Raw genomic sequence first — 18,130 nt, forward strand, 5'->3', positions numbered from 1 at the left:
TGAGAGATGATCGTCAGATAAGTCTCGGAATAATTGTGATTATTTTAATCCGCGGCTGGTACAATTGGAAAGTTTGAAAGTTTAACAGAGCCCCCTTTCAGATTCAGCAGCGGAGGAGAGCACGGGAGGAGCGAAGAGCGTTTGGAAGGATTCGGTGAGACTTTTATGAAGCTCCAGGTGAAGTAATATTTTCATCAGCGGCGGATTAGCGGACGAAGAGATGCGGTGTATCGTAAAGTCTTTAACGAGCCGTAAAAACTGCGGCGAGGGTCTAATGGCCGTATTAGTTCGCGTGATTAAGTAGCACTCGCTAAGTTGTAATGCTAGTAATTACCACGGCCATTGACATAATCGTGACTGTGAACGGGGATATTCTGTAAGCGTGGAGTAATTGTTACGGATTCTTTCTTCGGCTGCTTCTCCCCTCGGCTCGGGATCACGCGAAGGCGTTTGTTCGGTATGTGTGCTGCCTGGTTACGAAAATAGCTGAGGATAATTTTTTCCCCGCAGGGAAGATTGATTGCTAGACCCGCGCTGGGCTCCGGGAGCTGCGGCGGAGAATTATCTGGAGCTGATTCTGTTCGGGAGACTGACTGATGCATGGAATGCGCTCTGCATGAAATCATCCTCGGCAGACCTTCGCGCGCTCACTTTCCAAAAAGGCAGCGAGCCTGGCGCGCTTGATGCCCTCGCTGGCGAGGTGTTGCGAAATGGAAGTGTATGTTTTGGGGATGCTTTGTATGAGGTCTTGATTCTGGGGCGGGTTTTGGGAAGTGAAGGGGAGCAGGTGGGGAATTAGGTGTTGGTATTTGTCTTGGAATAATGGGGAGGCTGCTGCTTTTTATTTGGGAATTTTTAAGTTGGGAATTTTTTATTTGAGAATTTTTAATTTAGGGTTTAAGAAGTGGCGGTTTGGAAATTTTGGGATTTTTCAGTTGGCAGTTTGTAATTTGCGAATTTGTAAGTTGGCAGTTTTTAAGTTGGGAATTTTTAAGTTAGAAGTTCTTAGTTTGGGAATTTTTCATTTGGGAATTCTTCATTTAAGAATTTAAGAAGTGGGGGTTTGGAAATTTCGGAATTTTTACATTGGGAGTTTTTAATTTGCGAATTTTTACGTTGAGAGTTTTTAATTTGGGCGTTTCTAATTTTTGGGAATTCTTAATTTAAGGATTTAAGAAGTGAGGGTTTGGAAATTTCGAATTTTTTAATTTGACAGTTTCTAATTTGCGAATTTTTAAGTTGGGAGTTTTTAATTAGGGAATTTCAAATTTTGGGAATTCTTAATTTAGGTATTTAAAAAGTGGGGGTTTGGAATTTTCGGAATTTTTAAGTTGGCAGTTTGTAATTTGCGAATTTTTGAGTTGGGAGTTTTTAATTTGGGAACTTTTAAGTTGGAAGTTTTTAGTTTGGTAATTTTTAAGTTGAGAATTTTTCATTTGGCAATTCTTCATTTAGGAATTTAAGAAGTGGGGGTTTGGAAATTTGGGGGTTGATGAATTGTGAATTCGGAAAGCGGAGGTTTGGACATTTAGGGGATGATGAATTGGGAATTTAGAAGCTGAAGGATTGGAAGTTTAGGAGTTGATGAAGTGGAAAATTAGATTTTGGTATGTTGGAGTCTCGCAAGCTGAAGAATAGAAAATACTTGCACATCCCGCTCGATGCAATAGCTAAATCGCACACCACGGGCGCCCAGGCTGGCAAATAATCATACGAGCCGAATGACACGATCGTCATGCAGCTCTGCTATTATATTCGTTTCGTAAAGCGTATTACTCGCCCGAGGATTGCCAGCGGTTACTTTAAATCGCCAAACGCAGTCGATTCTTACAACATGCTCGCGCATTACTTTCCCCTGCAACCCCTTCGAAGATCCGTCATTAATCCTTCCTTCCCGACTAACTTGCCCAGCTCTCAGCGAAAGTTTTATTGAAATAAGCAATCCAGCGCGCTATTACTTATTATTTCCCCACACACGACTCCAAGAAACAGAGCCATTCAAGTAATAAAAGTAATTACATAATATCTAGCCAAGTCCACATTGAGATTGCTGAAACTTCTTACGTCTTCAAATCACCCTCCCAGAGCATCAAGATAAAGAGCAATTTAATCCACGCACGCTTGAGCTGCACTCCCAAACTACCTCGAACTCTTGAGACACTAAAAATCCTTGAAATAACAGTAATAGTTGTACCAATTGCATAACAAGGAGACAATCTCGAGCCTTCCGCATCCATAAAAATTACCAAGCCCCCGAGGCCTTCAAACATTCTTCCTCAACTGATTGCATCAATTTGCCTGCAATCAAGGAAGCAGCTGGAACATCCACCAAAGGAAGAGACAACAAGCTCCACCACAGCACCGCGACTCACTCAGCTGTAACACTTTGAAAGAGGAGCGTGGGTTGACCCGTTCCCACCCTTGTCAAGTCAGGGTTGATCCGCCGCAGCGTCCATCGCCACTCCAGATCCTCTCTTGATCGCTGCCAACCCGGCAACGTGGAAAGAATCGATCGCCCATTAATCAGCCATTGCGCAAAGGATTCCCCGGACCGCGGTAACGTCGATTCATTATAATTATTCGCCCTCGGCTTGCCAGCTAATTCGTTTCTTAATCCGATTTCACAATCACCCGGGTTGCGTCGTCCCGCTCTGCGGCCCTACGCGCTCCTCCCTCGCGCGCGGGCGCTTAATTAGTCCCGGCATAATTATCGCTAATTACAGCTGACACCGGGCCTCCTCGGGGCAGAGCCCCGTAGCTGCAGATGGGAGCCCGCGCCACGTAGATTCCGCGGGATCACGAGCGAGCGTTTTGACGCGAGCGTCTACACCGTAATCGGGGATAAACGGCGATTGCGCAATCGTTGCGATGCGGAAGACGAGCGCGGAGCCTTCTGCGTGTGTACTCTGGATCATCTCTACTGCGATCTTTGCCTGGGCCCGTTGGTGGGGAAGCTCTGATCGACACCTCGGCTCCGCGCTGGCCAAACAGCAGGGTGGTGGGGCCGCCTCGCGGCGGTATTCATTAGGGTGGTTTGATGGAGGTTCCAGAGAAGGTGCTCGATAGAATATTGTAGAATTTATTTGTGGCAGGGATTGGGATTACTGTGAAGAGGTATTCGATTCTGGCTCCTGAACCACTGGGGAGGAGAGTACAGTAGTTTGGGGAGGTATAAATAAGGGTAGTTTTGAGTGCAAGTTCAATTGAATTTGTGTTGGAAAGTACTGTGCTGAAAGTTTCTTCAATTTTAGAGGATTAGATGAGCATAAATTTAATTTAAATAGAATTTCGTGTAAAGAAGAAAAGTCAAAAAAAAATTCGTCATGGGTCGAGTAAAGTTAAAATTCGAGCTGAAAAATTTATTCGACGCTGAAGTTGAAACGCTCGACGAATAAAACAAATAACTTTATTCGTCAAATGATCTTAAGTTAAGGGGGAGGCCTACCTAGAACGGTGAAAACAACAGGCTCCTTTGGGAATTTTTTCTTGAAAAACCGGTAAACTTTTATTATTACACATTAGTCTATTGGAAAGAGTACATCTTACGGATATTTCAGTATTTTTTGTGGTAAAAAGTATTGTAAGGATTGTGAGTTACAGGCGATGCCAGGGACGTCCTTTTTCAGGCGCTTTGCGGTGACAACCGTAGGTGCAGGATCATCAAAAATTGAAAATTCGATTTTTTTGTAAGATAATATATGAAATTATATAGGCGCTAAATTTTTAACCCTAAAATATGCCCGCAAAGCCTTGAGTAAATCGGTTCAATAATTTTTTAGTTATCTATCACCGACTTTGAAAACATGATTTTGAGGAAAATGCGTTTAAAGGTTTGTACTAACACGCGTATAACTTTGTCAATTTTGGTCGGATTAACTTGAGACTTTCAGGGAATATTTTCAAAGTGTTTTATTTCAAGAAAATATAAAAATCGGAAAATCGATTTTTCTATAATTTCTAGGCAGGCCTCCCCCCTTAAGGAAAAAGGCCCAGGTGGCAAACGTTCTGAGGGGCCCATTCTTTCAAGAAAAATGAAGAAGAAGTTACTAAAAACTACCAAAAGATAGTAATGCAGAAAAAAAATTCTGGAAATTTTTTTGAAAGTGGGGCCTTGTTGCTGGGCCTTCTGGGGCCCAGGAGGCAATCGCTGATTGGTTGCGCCTTAAATCCGCCACTGAGCACTGCATAAATACACTAAAAGCTTTAAGCACTGCACGAGGAAGGCAGAAGTTTCCAAACTGAAGATAAATTCTCAAGAAAAAACTCAGGACAGTGAAGAATCGTAATCCTCAGCAACATTTCCAATTTCACTTCATCCAGACTAATTCAGAGCATCAGGGCCTTGTTCCCATCATTAGTATCTCGCTCCTCCGCAACAGCTAACGTCTTTCGTGTCGAACTATGACCAAGCTGCACGTACGTACGTTCAGTCGAACGCATTACTGGTTACGACATGCTTCCACGAAACCTTTTTCGCAACTTTATCCCGTCCGTGTTCACCCTCGCAGCGCAACGCTAGTGAATAAGCAACTACTTGGTTGCAATCGATTGTCACAAGAACGTAAGATCACTGGCTACATAAAATTATTAATTTCTAGTTCCAACGACTGGTGCAATAATTGCTCGCAACGCAGGAAGAATAGTCCTCGCAGTGAGGCACGCCTAAATGAAAGCAAAGGTGAAGGTGAACGAAGCGGGGATCCTGGCGAATGAAAACGTCTGCGCCTATCGTTCATCGGGCTTACGAAAACGACGTTGACGTAATCGATGATCCCTTGCGTCCACGCGGATACGTCGGCGCGGAGGATGAGTGGCGCGTTTAATCGATGCCAGAACAGTTTGAAAGTACTTTCCGCGAGCACTCCGGCGCTCCATTTAGAGCTAATTTCCTTGACTCGCTTCGAGCCGACGGAGAACGGTCAGCTGAGAGGTGTTACGCTTCTAGGACGGGCCCAATGAATGCGGTGAATTGATGATGGAGCTGGTCCTGCCAGAAGAATCCTCCGGGGAGCACAATGGCCGGCTGATTTTGATTGAGATAGGCTAGCTAGTTCCCCTGGAGCATGCTTTTTACGCTGTCTTTTAATCTGTGTATGTTAGTTGATATTTTAGGGAAAATGTGATAGGAGGAAGTCTGCCGAAGTAACGGGTTCACTTTGAATTGCGAGTAGCTCTTGATTGCCTATTTAGAGTACTATTTATTCTTAGTGGTGGATTTAAAGAAAAAGGCCCAGGTGGCAATCGTTCTGAGGGGCCCATTCTTCCAAGAAAATGAAGAAGTAGTTTACTAAAAACATGCAAAATGTAGTAGTACAGGGGAAAATATAGCGATTGGATAAAATCGTAATTTTTTTCTTGAAAATGGGCCCCGGGGGTGTGCCTTAAGTTTTCTGGGGCCCATTTCGGGAAAATGAAAAGGTAGTTTATTAAAAACGGGTTCAGTGTACAGAAAAATATTGTGTTTGGATAAAATCATGATTTTTTTAACATAAGGCCTTAGGTGGGCCTTCTGGGCAGGGGCCCATTTTTCGGAATAATGAAGAGATAGTTTACTGAAGACGAGCTAAGTGTACTAGCACAAAAAATATAGTGTTTGGATAAAATGACAACTTTTTGTGTTTGAAGATGGGGCCCTAAGGGGGCCTTTTGAGCAGGGGCCCATGCGGCAACTGCCTATCGGCCGTGGTATTTTTAGTTAAGTATTGAATATTTAGTACACCTAATTTTTTCAATCTTCACCTCAAAGATCACGAGATCTAAAATTCTGAAGAGATATTAATCAGGCAATGCAAAACCAATTACTTCAGCAGAGTTCATCCAACTAGGACTTCCTTTATCTTAATCTCCCTAATTATTCTTAGGTAAGGCGATCCCACCACGGAAGAGGCGCCCTGTACATTGCCTCAGCTCGCAATCAGTAATGATGGTGGGACCCAAAAAGAAGCCAGCCATTACACGCTCATTTATCAACTTTCAATCTTCCGCGCGCTTCAAATTGAAACTAATTTCACGCCTGGTGGAATGATTAATCGATGGTCACTGCTGTGTATACTTACTCAATTATGCGCCCGTGTGGACTTAATCCAAGCGCAGTTTTCTTCGCACTCCAAATAGTGTGATTAGAACACTGCTATCCGCAGCTTCCTACGCATGTCCTGCAAGAAATGGCATTGTTCGGGGGGGAGAAGGGTGCTTGTCCTCGTTTGAGGTGCTACTTCTATGATAGGGGCCATCTCTCTGCTCAGCGTGTAAACGAGGAAGAGAGTAACAGTCATTCCCTGCACGTCAGGCGCTGGTGCTTGACAATCCTGACGCGTGCCGGTGCCCCGTGAAATTCAACGAATTATAATTTAGACGTTATAATATCAGAGAAAGCGAGCGCGCGCGAGATGCCGCTTCCTGGTGACATAATGCAAAGCAACGTCGATCCAAACTCGACCGTGCCCCTTACGGCTACTTTTTGAATTTTAATGGGGAGAGAAAGAGGGGTGCATTTTTCTTTCTGTTATCTCTTTTGTAGGGTGAATCGAATAGTTTTCTATTGAAGGTGATGGAGTAAGTAGGTGAAGTTCGAGGGAGTTCAGGGGATTATTCCTCCAAAATTACAATTGTCGGGCTGCAAGGACCTCTTCACTCACTGCCTTCTTTGTACTCGTCGCTTCTGTAGAAATGGGGAGTGCATGTAGTGTAATGCAAATATATATAAGATGCTGTAAGGTATACTCGGAGTTTCATCAGATCATGATGAACTTGGTATCTTAGAGTCACTGTTCAGATCTCTGTGAACTTGTACAGGTGTCTTAGATCGGTTTTGAGGTCTTCAGGGACGGATTTGAAAATTTGGCGCCCCTATTCCAATATTTTATTTTAAAAGAGTCGAGGCAATTTCAAATTAATTCAATATGGCAACTCGCATCTGACAAGGGGACGAGCTTCAGGTTTGGCAATTTCAGAAAATGTTGATACTTAGTGTAAGTACCCGAAGGTCTTCACTCGGACACTAAAGCAATAAGACGCGCTTTTGAGCCAAATTCGAGAAAATCGAGTTTGAAAATTCTGAGTTCCTTTATTTACAGGGTGTTTCTCTACAGATGGTCAATACTGTGTCGGGTAATTGAACAGGCAAAAATAAGACGAAAATCAAGAGTGACGAAATTGCGGCGAAGGCTTCGTTTTCGAGAAAATTGACTTTGAATTTCACATAAATACGCGTGCATCGTAGACGCTTGAGGAACAGGCGCTTACGATGCACACGTGCCACCCCACGAGTCACCCTTTTCAAGGAACTCCACCATTTCTGGGGCACCCTGTCTACATGCACGTAGGGCTCCCGGGGGAAGTTTGCGCGTGTTTCGAAGTTTACGAAAGTTGTCGCTAGGTGGCTGCTGCTTCTCGCTGGAGACTTTGGGAGGTAGAACTGTTATATCGAAAGGAAAAACAGTGTAGTGTATCGCTTCTCGGCCTATGGCTAAGATCAAAGTGTAGTATCTGTTCTTATCAGCTTAATATCTGATACACTCCCCATTGGGGAGTCAGAATATTAAACTGATTTTTGGAAATTGACGGAGTGTTGGTGCTCGCACCACCTCCGTCGCGAGTCAGCCTGGCACTGCAGCACCGTCAGGATTGGCTCAATAACACTATCTAAAGAATAGTCCTGTCCTAAATCACTCTTGGAGTGTTTGTTTAACCACCTCCCCAGTAGAGACTAACACTGGGGAACGAAATCGAGCGAGTAGTCTGAGGAAGTGAGAGAGGAGGGGGCCGAATTTCAACTTAATCAGACTATGCCTCCAAGTCGATCTTCTATCTCCTAACTAAAGAGTCCCTTAAACTCTTACATTTTCACAGCAGTTTCGTAAAATTGTTTAAACATCTTCGACACCAGAGAACTGTCAAAGTACCCCTCTCAAAGCCAAATACAATGTTAACAGTGAAGAAATGAAAAGAATTAATACACCAGAAGGTAGTTAGAAATGGTTTTATTACAAAAGCAAGAGCTGATCACACAGGACGCCTCTCATCCTACGCTAATTAAAATTGTACTATGATCAGTGGAAGGCTGGCCCATACGTTGTCGACGGAGTCCTCGTGTTGTAGCCATTGCGGGCGCCGAAGTTGTTGTAACTGTTGTCCAAGGAGTTAGATCCAAACTGATAGTTATTATAGTTGTTGCCATTGTTGAAGTTTCCACTGGGGGGTTGGTAATTATATCCACCGTTGTTCCCTTCGATATTAAGACACAACTACAATTAACTTCTCGCAATTAAAGGTACAGAAAGTATTCGTAAAATTAAAGAAACACTCTTTCGCTCGCTGTCGCATACCAATCAGTACTATTCTAAATTGCAGGAAAGCGAAGTACCTCCGTTGTATCCACTGCCAACATTGTTACCCTGGTAGCCGAAGCCTTGCCCGCCCTGGTTGTTAGCGTTGTAACCGTTGTTCTGGGTGTTGTACTGGTCAGGGTAAGTCGCTGTGCCCTCGTACCTCACGTCAGCGTGGAAGCCTGTCCTCCAATCAGCGGTGTAAGTCACTATTTGCGTCCTCCCATCCGGAAGCTGCACCCTGTACTCCCCTCGCACAGTCTCGCCGTCGCTGGTCTCCCGTCTGCCGAAGTCGTTTCCAGTTGCCTGGTCCTTCACTGCATACCCAAACTCGTACGACATAGGCTGAAACAATAGCTTGCTTATCGCACCAATTCGTCTCGCATTTTTTAGAGTGCAGATAATTTTGCTGGGAGTAAAAATATCCCAGAGTAAAAGGGGGATATTTCGTTCTGATAAACAGTTTGTGGAGTATGCAACTTCATCGACTTTTACTTCTGCTTCTGAAACTAAGTTGTAAAGTACATATCTACTTGCAGCTAAGAACTTTGTTTTCATCTCTTAATGGGGTTTTGCGCAGTTTTGTAATCTAATGCAGCCGTTATAGGAGTGCGCAGAACAATGGACGGTTATATCCTGTAATTTCTATTGTATGGAGTGTACACATGATCTTCATTAGCATTGTAGGTGCCGATCAGAGCTCGTGTCGTCGCACTTTCTATTAGAGTGACTCTTCGTATTGCCTCTGCGGTGTTTCCATAACCCAGTTCAGCGGCTTCGTTATTGGTCCATTGTTTCCTATTGGGTTAGAACGTGGAGATGCTGTTAGGGTAGCTGAAACTGTTTCTCCGCAAACAGGAGGATAACTTTCTTTGAGGTATCGCAATCAAGGGCGTCCTAAGGCTTTTTCCAGAGGGGGGCAACTTTGGGATGATGGTAAAGAAAAATATACCTCTCTTGCTTTTAATAACACATTTTATAGTGCCGCCTTAATTAAAATTTTAAAACTGAATTTTAAAAATATTCCCTTTTTTAGTATAAACTTAATAAAGATCAGTTTTGAAAAATAAGGGATTTTTTAAATAAAGTTCCAGGAAATTTGGTTTATTCTCTGGATTTTCATGAATTTAAACCCAAAATAACACTTCATACTTCACAACAAAGGACCTGATCCTCATCAATCGAATCGGTAGTCACATCCCTCTTCTCATTTCAGAAGCCCCAGCAGAAGAAAGTGAAGAACACTCCCTCCCCAATTTGCCTCCACTCCGAAGCATCGACGCAGCCTCAAGGGAGAGTATCCAAGTGACACGCATCGCGGGCCCAAGAACAGCACCGTCACCGAAATCCCCGTCCCGTCGCGGCAGTGCTACACATCCATCTGCGCCGCGGCGCAAATTACGGCGTGGCGCAAGAATATTAATAGGGTGAACCGCCGACCGCAGGCATAATATCCACGGGGAATCGTTACTGCCGATTAGCTAATCGTCCTGAGGATCTAAACGGTCCGGTTATGTGCATTCGCGCGAAGATTCAGCCCCCGGGGGCACGGTGGCCTGGCGCGAGCCAGATTAAATCACCATCTTCACCCAGCGTCTGCTCCACTTCCAGACCGAGTCGAAGAAAGCGCGCTGGTATTACGCGATCGCGCACACTGCCCGCCGATTCTTCTTTTCCTCTTCTCATACCGTCCAACGAAAGTGACTCGCTGGCCTAACGAACGGCTAGCCTTGCTTGGTGATTAACGACGCGCGGGGAGATCAGGGGATGCGCTGTTCAAACTGTTCTGGAGTTGGCTGAAATTAGCAACCTACAGTTGCTCCTAATTTGGGAGTCTAGACTAATCTGTAATTCCCCAAATTAGAAACTTAGCGCCACATCTGTTGCAATGTGCTTTAAATTGGGAGCGCACACTCTTTTCATATTCTGGAGATGAGGGCCTCAAGTGGTCCCCAAGAAGTATGGTTTATGATTACTTGAATGCGCTATGGAAGCCTCCGCGTTGTGCAAATTGTCCTCCTCCTTCAGGTATAGAAGCTAATCCCCAGTCTACTTTCACTCGAAGTGACAATCTCTTCACCTAGATTCGCAGATCAAACAGAAGCGCATGCCTGCGTATTTCAATCCGCAAAAATTTAGGGACTGATGATTGAGATCTAAGCCTCACATTTCCCTCGCGTACCACGTTCACTTGAAGCGCAGGATTGAGCGAGCGCGTCTGTTCTGCGTTCGCCGCGGCGGCGCATCTTTGCACCTCCATTACGCTCCTCGCGGAGAATTACGCCGACTCGCATTCCTGATTTCATACGTGATAAACTCGTTTACCGGTCGGCCACGTGCTCCTCGTCCCACAGGCGTCTAGAAAACGGAGCTACCTCGCTCCTCCGTTGCGTTGCGACTGCAACAGCTCTTCATCTCTTGCCCCCCGTCTGCCGGAATCATCAATCTCCCATCAAGAGCTCGAAGAAGCCTGCTCGAACGTATTCGGCACAGCCATTTCTTCAGTGAGCTTCAGCAGCCTCGGAATATTCTTCTTGGAAGACTATAGAAGTTTCTTCTGAAGAAGAAACCACGGTTACCACGATGACGGACAGAAGAAGCTTTAAAGTTCATACTCTGCTGCGCGTTTGAGTAAACTTGATACCAGCTCGCCTCCCAGCACCTCTTCTTGCCCCCAAAGAAGAAGAAATGTCTCTGATTAAACACTCCTCTGCCCCAGAAAGCTGTGCTCGCCTCTGGTAGCGCGAGGAGTCCAGTGAAGTTTAGCACTTCGCGCTCGGATGATTCTTCCAGAGGGACCCATTTATGGAAAGAGAGTGGAAAGACTGAGGCAAGATGTCTTCTGGCTTCCCATCAGCCTCGCCACATTGTAAACGAGCGCGTTAACGTTTCGCCACTTCGGCAGACGCTGAAGGAGTGGTTATTGTTGCGTGTCGCAACCGAGCCTGGTTGCCCGAGCCACATAAATTCGCTTAATGACGGCAGGGGAGCAATTATTTCCTAGATCCAGCGAAACGTTCTCGTTTAAACGATCCTCCGCGATAACTCCTCGCGTCCCCTCCCCAGCTGGGATAAGCAATTATGAAAGATTCGAGGCGCAACACCTTCCCAACCAGCAATGAATTATCAAACTGACATCTGCTAACTTCAAACGTTTCCCATCGTGGCTTTTAAACTCCACCGCGGCATATCACAGCGATACTTCGCGAAGAAAGTAAGCGAAGGCAAAGGGAGGAGGTCCTGAGGCCCCGAAGGGGCCTCAACGTTGGATGGGAGTGCTCGGTCCACTTCAGCTCTGCGCAACAGATCAGGCATGCCTGGTTCGACAAAGTTCAATGTTACTTGTGGAAGCAGAGTTAACCCAGATCTACTGGCGACCCTTGAGCCTTCTGCGAAACAATATGGGTGAGGAAACGCTGGCAGAGGCTGAATGGATCTGCGATCTGAACGCTGCAATCTGCTATTAAAGCTTCTTGTCTCTCGCCTTCATCCTTTCCTTGGTATTCGAGCGCGTGGACTGCTTCTTTCTCTGCGGCATTATGCTACTTGAGTGTATTGCTGCAGAAGCGGGTCAGTTTCAAGAAAATCTGGCAGTCGGTGGAAGAAATTGCTGTTAAGTTTGAGCAACGGAGGTGATTAAAATTGCAGCTAGGATATAAATTGTTACCATTGCACGTATTTAATTCTAAGTTCTTGCGGATTACCCACCTGGTCCGCATAGTCGTTGTCGTTTCCATTGTCAAAATGATGATTTGCTACGCCGTTCCCGCCGGCTGTTGGTCCCTGATTGTTGCCGCCAGCGTAATTCCCTGGGACACCATATTGAGCGCTCAATGGAGGCTCGCTATGGACGATTGCTGAGCTCACCATTAAGGCAAGTAGTACCTGCAAATTGAAGTTCACTTTTGGAGGATTTAACGTTTCGAAAATTCAAGGGGGTACTGTTGAATGCTATTAAAATTCTGAAGGAAATTCTGAGAGAAGCTTGAGCAACCGACTCTTATACTTTGCTGAAGGATCAGGGAAAATGCTGGAAGTCTAGGCCCCCCGAAATGAGACTTGCGGGCATTGATGTGAAGGGAAACGAGTGCTCCGCTCCGGGATCCTCTGCGGCTAGGTAATTAACGATCATCTCGTCGTTTGGCTGTGCGTGTTATGCTTAAGCCGTGTCAGCGCGAGTTACGACACCCCCTTCCTGATCCACGGTGCACCGGTACCGGAACGAAGGCGCGAAAACGCTGATTCGAAGCGTATCAGATGGATTCCCAGGCGCACGAGTCGCTGAAAAGCCCGAGAGATGATCAAGCGGTCGGCGTTGCGTAGGCGAGAAATTAGAGTCGTGAGCCCGAGTTTTCCTCTGCTTCTGGCCGCGTCGTGGGAACTGCTAGTCGAACCGTTGCGTCACTCACGAGCTCAAAACCGGCGGGAGGTTGAAGGTAATTGCAAAAAGAAAGGGGAGAAGAAAAGGAGAGAAGAAGGGAAGAAGGGAAAAAATGAAGGAGAAAAGAAGAGGAGAAGAAAAGAAGAGGAGAAGAAAAGAAGAGAAGAAGAAAAGAAGAGAAGAAGAAAAGAAAAAGAAAATAGAAGAAAAGAAAAAGAAAATAGAAGAAAAGAAAAAGAAAATAGAAGAAAAGAAAAAGAAAATAGAAGAAAAGAAAAAGAAAATAGAAGAAAAGAAAAAGAAAATAGAAGAAAAGAAAAAGAAAATAGAAGAAAAGAAAAAGAAAATAGAAGAAAAGAAAAAGAAAATAGAAGAAAAGAAGAGATGAAGAAGAGAAAAACAAAGGAAAAAGAGAATAGAAGAAAAGAAGAGATGAAAAAGAGAAGAAGAAAAGAAAAACAGAATAAAAAAGAAGAGATGAAGAAGAGAAGAAAAGAAAAGAGAATAGAAGAAAAGAAGAGATGAAAAAGAGAAGAAAAGAAAAAGAGAATAGATGAAAACAAGAGATGAAGAAGAGAAAAAGAAAAGCAAAAGAGAAGAAAAGAAGAGATGAAGAAGAGAAGAAGAAAAGCAAAAGAGAAGAACAGAAGAGATGAAGAAGAGAAGAAGAAAAGCAAAAGAGAAGAAAAGAAGAGCAGAAGAAAAGCAAAAGAGAAGAAAAGAAGAGATGAAAAAGAGAAGAAGAGATGAAGAAGAGAAGAGAAGAAAAGAAGAAGCGTGATCTCTTCTTTGCAGAGAAAAGCTTTCGAGGTGCACGCAGCTGAAGAAGCCGCAATTCAAGCGGGAACTTTTAATTCTAAACTTCCATTCAAGAACAACTCATTAAGATCTAATTTCTTATCACAATGCACAGGCAACGGACACGGAGGGTTTTTCTTTCTGTGTCACGAATAAAGCTCGCGAAGAATAAGAGTTCTGAAGAATTTCTGATTTGGTATCACAGAAGTTTCAGAGGATTGCATCGTACAAGGGAACGGCGAGTTTGTGCGTATAACGTGGGAGGATGATTCAGATTCCCAATTGCCCTTCACTGCGGGGTAATTGAACAAGACTCAACCCTGAAATTGAAAATCCCATCGACGAGAAAGTACACGTAATTGTTTCCTGTTCAGTCATCCAGGATATGGACGATCCCATCGGTTATTTTTAGTGCCGCATGTTTCTCAGCGTGGATCGAGGAATTTCCTTTAAAAGCTGCTGAAGAAGCAAGGATTCGAAGCGGAATAGTATCTCGTAATCGACGTGGCGTAGAAGAATCGATGGAGAATTACGCTGTGGAAAGTAGAAATGTACAGATCGAAGAGCAGATTCGAAACGAAGAGATTGCAAGTGATTTGTACGACAAAGGGTGCCATTGTTTACCTTGGCAGCTGGAGAGACGAGGTGCTGAGTAGTCTTTTTAGGTCGCTAATTACGAGAGCTGATTATCTGCGGTGCATTCAGACCGCCAGCAGAGTTATTAGGTACTAATTGTAGGAGAATTAACCCAGATACACAGCGTGCCCCTAAATGTGGATGAATATTCACCGAATGTGTTCACCCATTTATTATAATACTCTAATGAAACTGAAGAAACTGTATTCGCAACCTCTTTTCAGTGAAACTGTAGGCTGAGTAGTCGCCCAGGCAACATAAAGCTGGAAGAACTTTCCATTTCCAATTTTAATGCCACCGGAACCGAAATGAAGAATATGAAGCATAGGAGCCAAACATCAAGTACTCCAGGAAGTAAGAAGCAATGTTTCCAGAGGAATAAGAATTAAGGGGAATCATCTCTGAGGATCTTAAGCCATCGACGAAAAGCTGTAGCTCTCCCTGAAACATCTTCGTAACGAGCAATGCCGAAGCGTGCATTACGCCATTTAACGCGGTGTTAGAATACCCGCACGTACCAGCTTGCGAAATGCTTGTGTTGTTATTTATATTCTCATGTTAACCGCACGTCCCTTGCACCGCCATTAACGCAGACGATTACACGCGACCAAGTGCACTTACATAATGAAATGCAACAGCCCGCTGTGTGGAAGCTGGGCTACACTTGGCACACTGATGGGTACTGGTTGCGTTCAACTCTTTCGATTTACCACTCTAAGGGAGACTTGCGCACTTTTCTCCCGCTCTGTTCAAACCTCAGGAGCGGTGGTAACTGCGTTCGCGGAGGTTGCAACGTTTGTTCTTTGGTAAACTATGGCGGAGGGTTTGAGGTCCCTGATGGGACACTTTGGTTCCTGAGTCCTCAGGGTCTAGGAAGTTGCATTTTGCAATGACTGCGAGATGCAGTGGTGCTACTCGAAGCAAGGACTCTGAGTAGCTTCCGGAATGCACTGGCTTATTTGCAGTTAGGGGCACTGCGGATTGATTAAGAGAAGAAAGCAGGAAGGCGACAAAGAAGAAGTCTCAAGGTGTGCGTAATTACATTACTTAATTCCCTGCTTTGTATCCTAGATACTCTGTTACGCTTAATAACAGATCACCTATGACACAATAAGGGCACGTGGTAGCTAATCACAGCTCCAGGGAGGAAAGTTTTAATTTTGCAAACTAACCACACGGCCTTTACCATTTTCAGCAGCTAAGGACGTAAAAACGTTGAAGCCACAGTGAAAGTAAATGGCTGTTAATAACGAGTGCAAACCGAGAAAGATTATATGTGCTTTACCCCTGAAGGGGGCCATTAGTGGCGAAGAGGATATCATTACATCTAAACTATAATAGCAATTACTGTAAACAATTTCAGGCTTAAGTGGCGGAGAGGAACCCTAGGATAATACAATAGAAAGTACCGAGTAATAGAAATGCTTGGCGTTGGGAAATACCAAGATCCAGGTAATGTTAGCGAGTGATTCAATAGCTGTCCAGGAAGACATCTCTCAAGCAAATTCAGTAGTTCTCTTCGACCGTCAATATTCCCTCGGTTATACTCATCACCACTTCCTCGACGATTATTGAACAACACTCGAGAAGCCCCACGCTGCCCCGAAGAAGCACCCCCCCCCAAAAGTTAATTATACTATGATACTCAGCCCAGAGAGTACTCCGCCAAGCAGGCCCAAAGCAGAATGGGTCCTCCGGTCACTGCTCACGAATCAACCGAAATGCACAGAGACAGCGTCATGGGAGTAAGCACCGGGCACCAATGTATGAGCTTCCAGCAGGTCACTTATCCAGCCAGGAACAGGTAATTACCTGTCGCACTATCCTATCCATACTAAGGTGAAGAAAACTGGATCACTGTCGGAACGAAATGCTGAATTATGGTGACGTTTTAGCGCATACCTAGCTTATATAGGGAGCCCGGCTACGCCTACAGAGAATCGTTTCCTGTCGGGCACGGATTCGTCGGATGCACACCGATATCCAGCTGGAGGAGGACCCCCGGGTGGAGGATCAGCGAGGATCAACCTCTGCATCTCTCTCCTCCCCCTGGTACTCCAGTTCACATAGGAACGCCAGGCGTGTGGAAAGCCCGCGCTTTAGTTCCCATTGTTCTCCACACAGCGGCATGCGCGATTTCGGGGCCGACGCGCGTATGAGAGGAACGCGTCTCATCCAGAGCGGAGAAAGCTGATTACTTCACCGCGTGGGACTGGCGCGGAGCTAGCTGGCCCGGCGCGAACCTCCCCGCAGCCGGCTAATTAGCTAATCGAGGCTTAATTAAGGCAGGACCATTGTCCATACCCTCGCGCGGATCCTTGCTTTCGACCGGTGGCGCAATCCTGGGGTGCCAGGCTCGTCTGCCTACTGGGGCATGGTGGGGGTAGTGGCTGACAGGGGCAGGTTTTTAGAGCAACGGTGAAGTGGAGTTTTGGGGAAGCTGCGAGATGGAGGCTGAGGAGAGCTTCAGCGCTGAAGGGTGTGTTTATATTAAAGAGAGATGTGCTAAGGTTGAGGCAAGCTGGGGAGAGTTACATGGTTTGCTCTTTGTTTGGTAAATGGAATGGCAGCGCTGCGGATGGAATTCAATTCACAGGTGAAATGCACACGGATTGGGAAAAAGTTGGGTCGGGTCTAGGTTGAGAACTTGATCAGATCTGAGTTATTTTGTTTCTGTTATTCTGAGTTCTGGATAATGAACGTTGCTACATATATGGCAGGGAAAATAAGAGCGCCATTTGGTACAGGTGATCCTTACGACTTAAGAAAAAAGGCCCAGGTGGCAAACGTTCCGTGAGGCCCATTTCTTCGGGAAAATGAAGAGCTACTTAACTAAAAGGGGGCAAGTGTACAGAAAAGTATAGAAAAAAATATAGTGCTTTGATAAAATCATAATGTATTTTTGAAGAAAGGGCCCTAGGGGGGCCTTCTGAGCAGGGGCCCATTTTTCGGGAAAATAAAGCGGTAGTTTACTAAAGCCGGGCTCAGTGTGATAATACAGGAAAAAATATAGTTTGGTTAAAATCATAATTTTTTTAAAGATGGGGCCCTAGGTATGGGCCCAGGTGGCAACTGCTCATCGACCACCCTGTTAAATCCGCCACGTCTCTCTTGTTACTTAATTAATTTAATTGGGTATTAGTGTTTTAAGGGAGAGCCCATGTGTTAACGTAGATCCTAGGTTTCAGTAAAATTCTTTGGGATCTATGTCTTTCTACTTTGTGGAATATTTTGTATTTTACTCTGATCTCAGAGAGGGGCAGATAAAACAATCTGATTAGTTAAGCTCCTGGCAGTGGCGGAGTTAACAGGGTGGCTGATGAGCAGTTGCCGCCTAGGCCCCTGCCCAGGTCTTCCCAGGGCCCCATTTCCAAAAAAAATTATGATTAGGTATAGTTATCCAAATACTATATTTTTTTCTGTTCTACTACACTTAGCCCGATTTTAGTAAACTACCTCTTCATTTTCCCCAAAAATGGGCCCCTCAGAACTTTTGCCACCTGGGCCTTTTTTCTTAAATCCGCCACTGGCTCCTGGTTTCACAAGCTACGTCATAGTGCCGAAAAACTTTCTTTGAGAAATGATGATTGTTTGTTTTTCAGCCGAGAGATCGTAACACATCAAGTATCCTTCATCTCACGGTCTTCGTGACTCCGTTTCCGTGTAAACTTCAGCGCGCGGCGGCGCGTGACAAGAAATGGCACGAGCCCGAGCACAATGTGTAACGCAAATGGATACAGGGTACGACGAGATCGGCACGCAGACTGATTTAGAAAGTAACGCGTGTTTGGATAGCGCTAAAATTGCGTTTTACCTTGGTCATTGTGATTGAACGACCGCGTCGTTACATTGTTACGGGGAATCGCATTTCGCAAGTCATCCCTGGTGTTCCTCGAGTTATTTGGAGTGTGGGCCCAGTCTCTGATTGCCGATCTCTTCTCGTTTGTTCTCGAGGATTGTTTAATAGACATTGTTGGGAACTTAAGAA

At 45.0% G+C, this 18,130-nt stretch overlaps 1 protein-coding gene, 1 long non-coding RNA gene and 1 other non-coding gene across 6 annotated transcripts; 2 read left to right on the plus strand and 1 right to left on the minus strand.

The window, feature by feature from the left end:
- The first annotated feature begins 1,475 nt into the window (after nucleotides 1-1,475).
- Nucleotides 1,476-6,573, plus strand: LOC143376987 (uncharacterized). Its single transcript, XR_013087213.1, has 3 exons — nucleotides 1,476-3,017; nucleotides 4,599-5,095; nucleotides 5,862-6,573. It is a non-coding gene; the product is annotated as an uncharacterized LOC143376987 (long non-coding RNA).
- Nucleotides 6,574-7,449: 876 nt separating this feature from the next.
- Nucleotides 7,450-7,640, plus strand: LOC143377428 (U2 spliceosomal RNA). Its single transcript, XR_013087335.1, has one exon. It is a non-coding gene; the product is annotated as a U2 spliceosomal RNA (small nuclear RNA).
- A 327-nt stretch (nucleotides 7,641-7,967) lies between these two features.
- LOC143376898 (uncharacterized) lies at nucleotides 7,968-17,186 on the minus strand. Of its 4 annotated transcripts, XM_076827675.1 has the most exons (5): nucleotides 16,045-17,186; nucleotides 15,955-15,976; nucleotides 12,036-12,212; nucleotides 8,366-8,672; nucleotides 7,968-8,227 (listed from the first exon to the last, which is right to left on the minus strand). In XM_076827675.1, the coding sequence occupies exons 2-5, from the start codon at nucleotides 15,973-15,975 to the stop codon at nucleotides 8,052-8,054; spliced, it is 681 nt and encodes a 226-aa protein (XP_076683790.1). In that variant the 5' UTR covers nucleotide 15,976; nucleotides 16,045-17,186; the 3' UTR covers nucleotides 7,968-8,051. The 4 variants fall into 4 exon arrangements, with proteins under 4 accessions (XP_076683790.1, XP_076683789.1, XP_076683791.1 ...); XM_076827674.1 differs by lacking the exons at nucleotides 15,955-15,976; nucleotides 16,045-17,186 and adding an exon at nucleotides 15,552-15,943; XM_076827676.1 differs by lacking the exons at nucleotides 15,955-15,976; nucleotides 16,045-17,186 and adding an exon at nucleotides 14,764-15,680.
- Nucleotides 17,187-18,130: the final 944 nt, after the last annotated feature.

Source organism: Andrena cerasifolii, chromosome 15 (genome assembly GCF_050908995.1).
Source record: "Andrena cerasifolii isolate SP2316 chromosome 15, iyAndCera1_principal, whole genome shotgun sequence".
Lineage (NCBI taxonomy): Eukaryota > Metazoa > Arthropoda > Insecta > Hymenoptera > Andrenidae > Andrena > Andrena cerasifolii.

Bases quoted from the DNA above. Each gene is read 5' to 3' on its own strand.
- LOC143376898 (XM_076827674.1), bottom strand. From the start codon at position 15,635: ATGTCTTCCTGGACAGCTATTGAATCACTCGCTAACATTACCTGGATC. The intron at 12,213-15,551 runs GTACTTTCTATT...TTCAATTTGCAG, and splicing joins CCAAGCATTTCTATTACTCG to GTACTACTTGCCTTAATGGT. The intron at 8,228-8,365 runs GTACTTCGCTTT...TTAATATCGAAG, and splicing joins TGGCAGTGGATACAACGGAG to GGAACAACGGTGGATATAAT.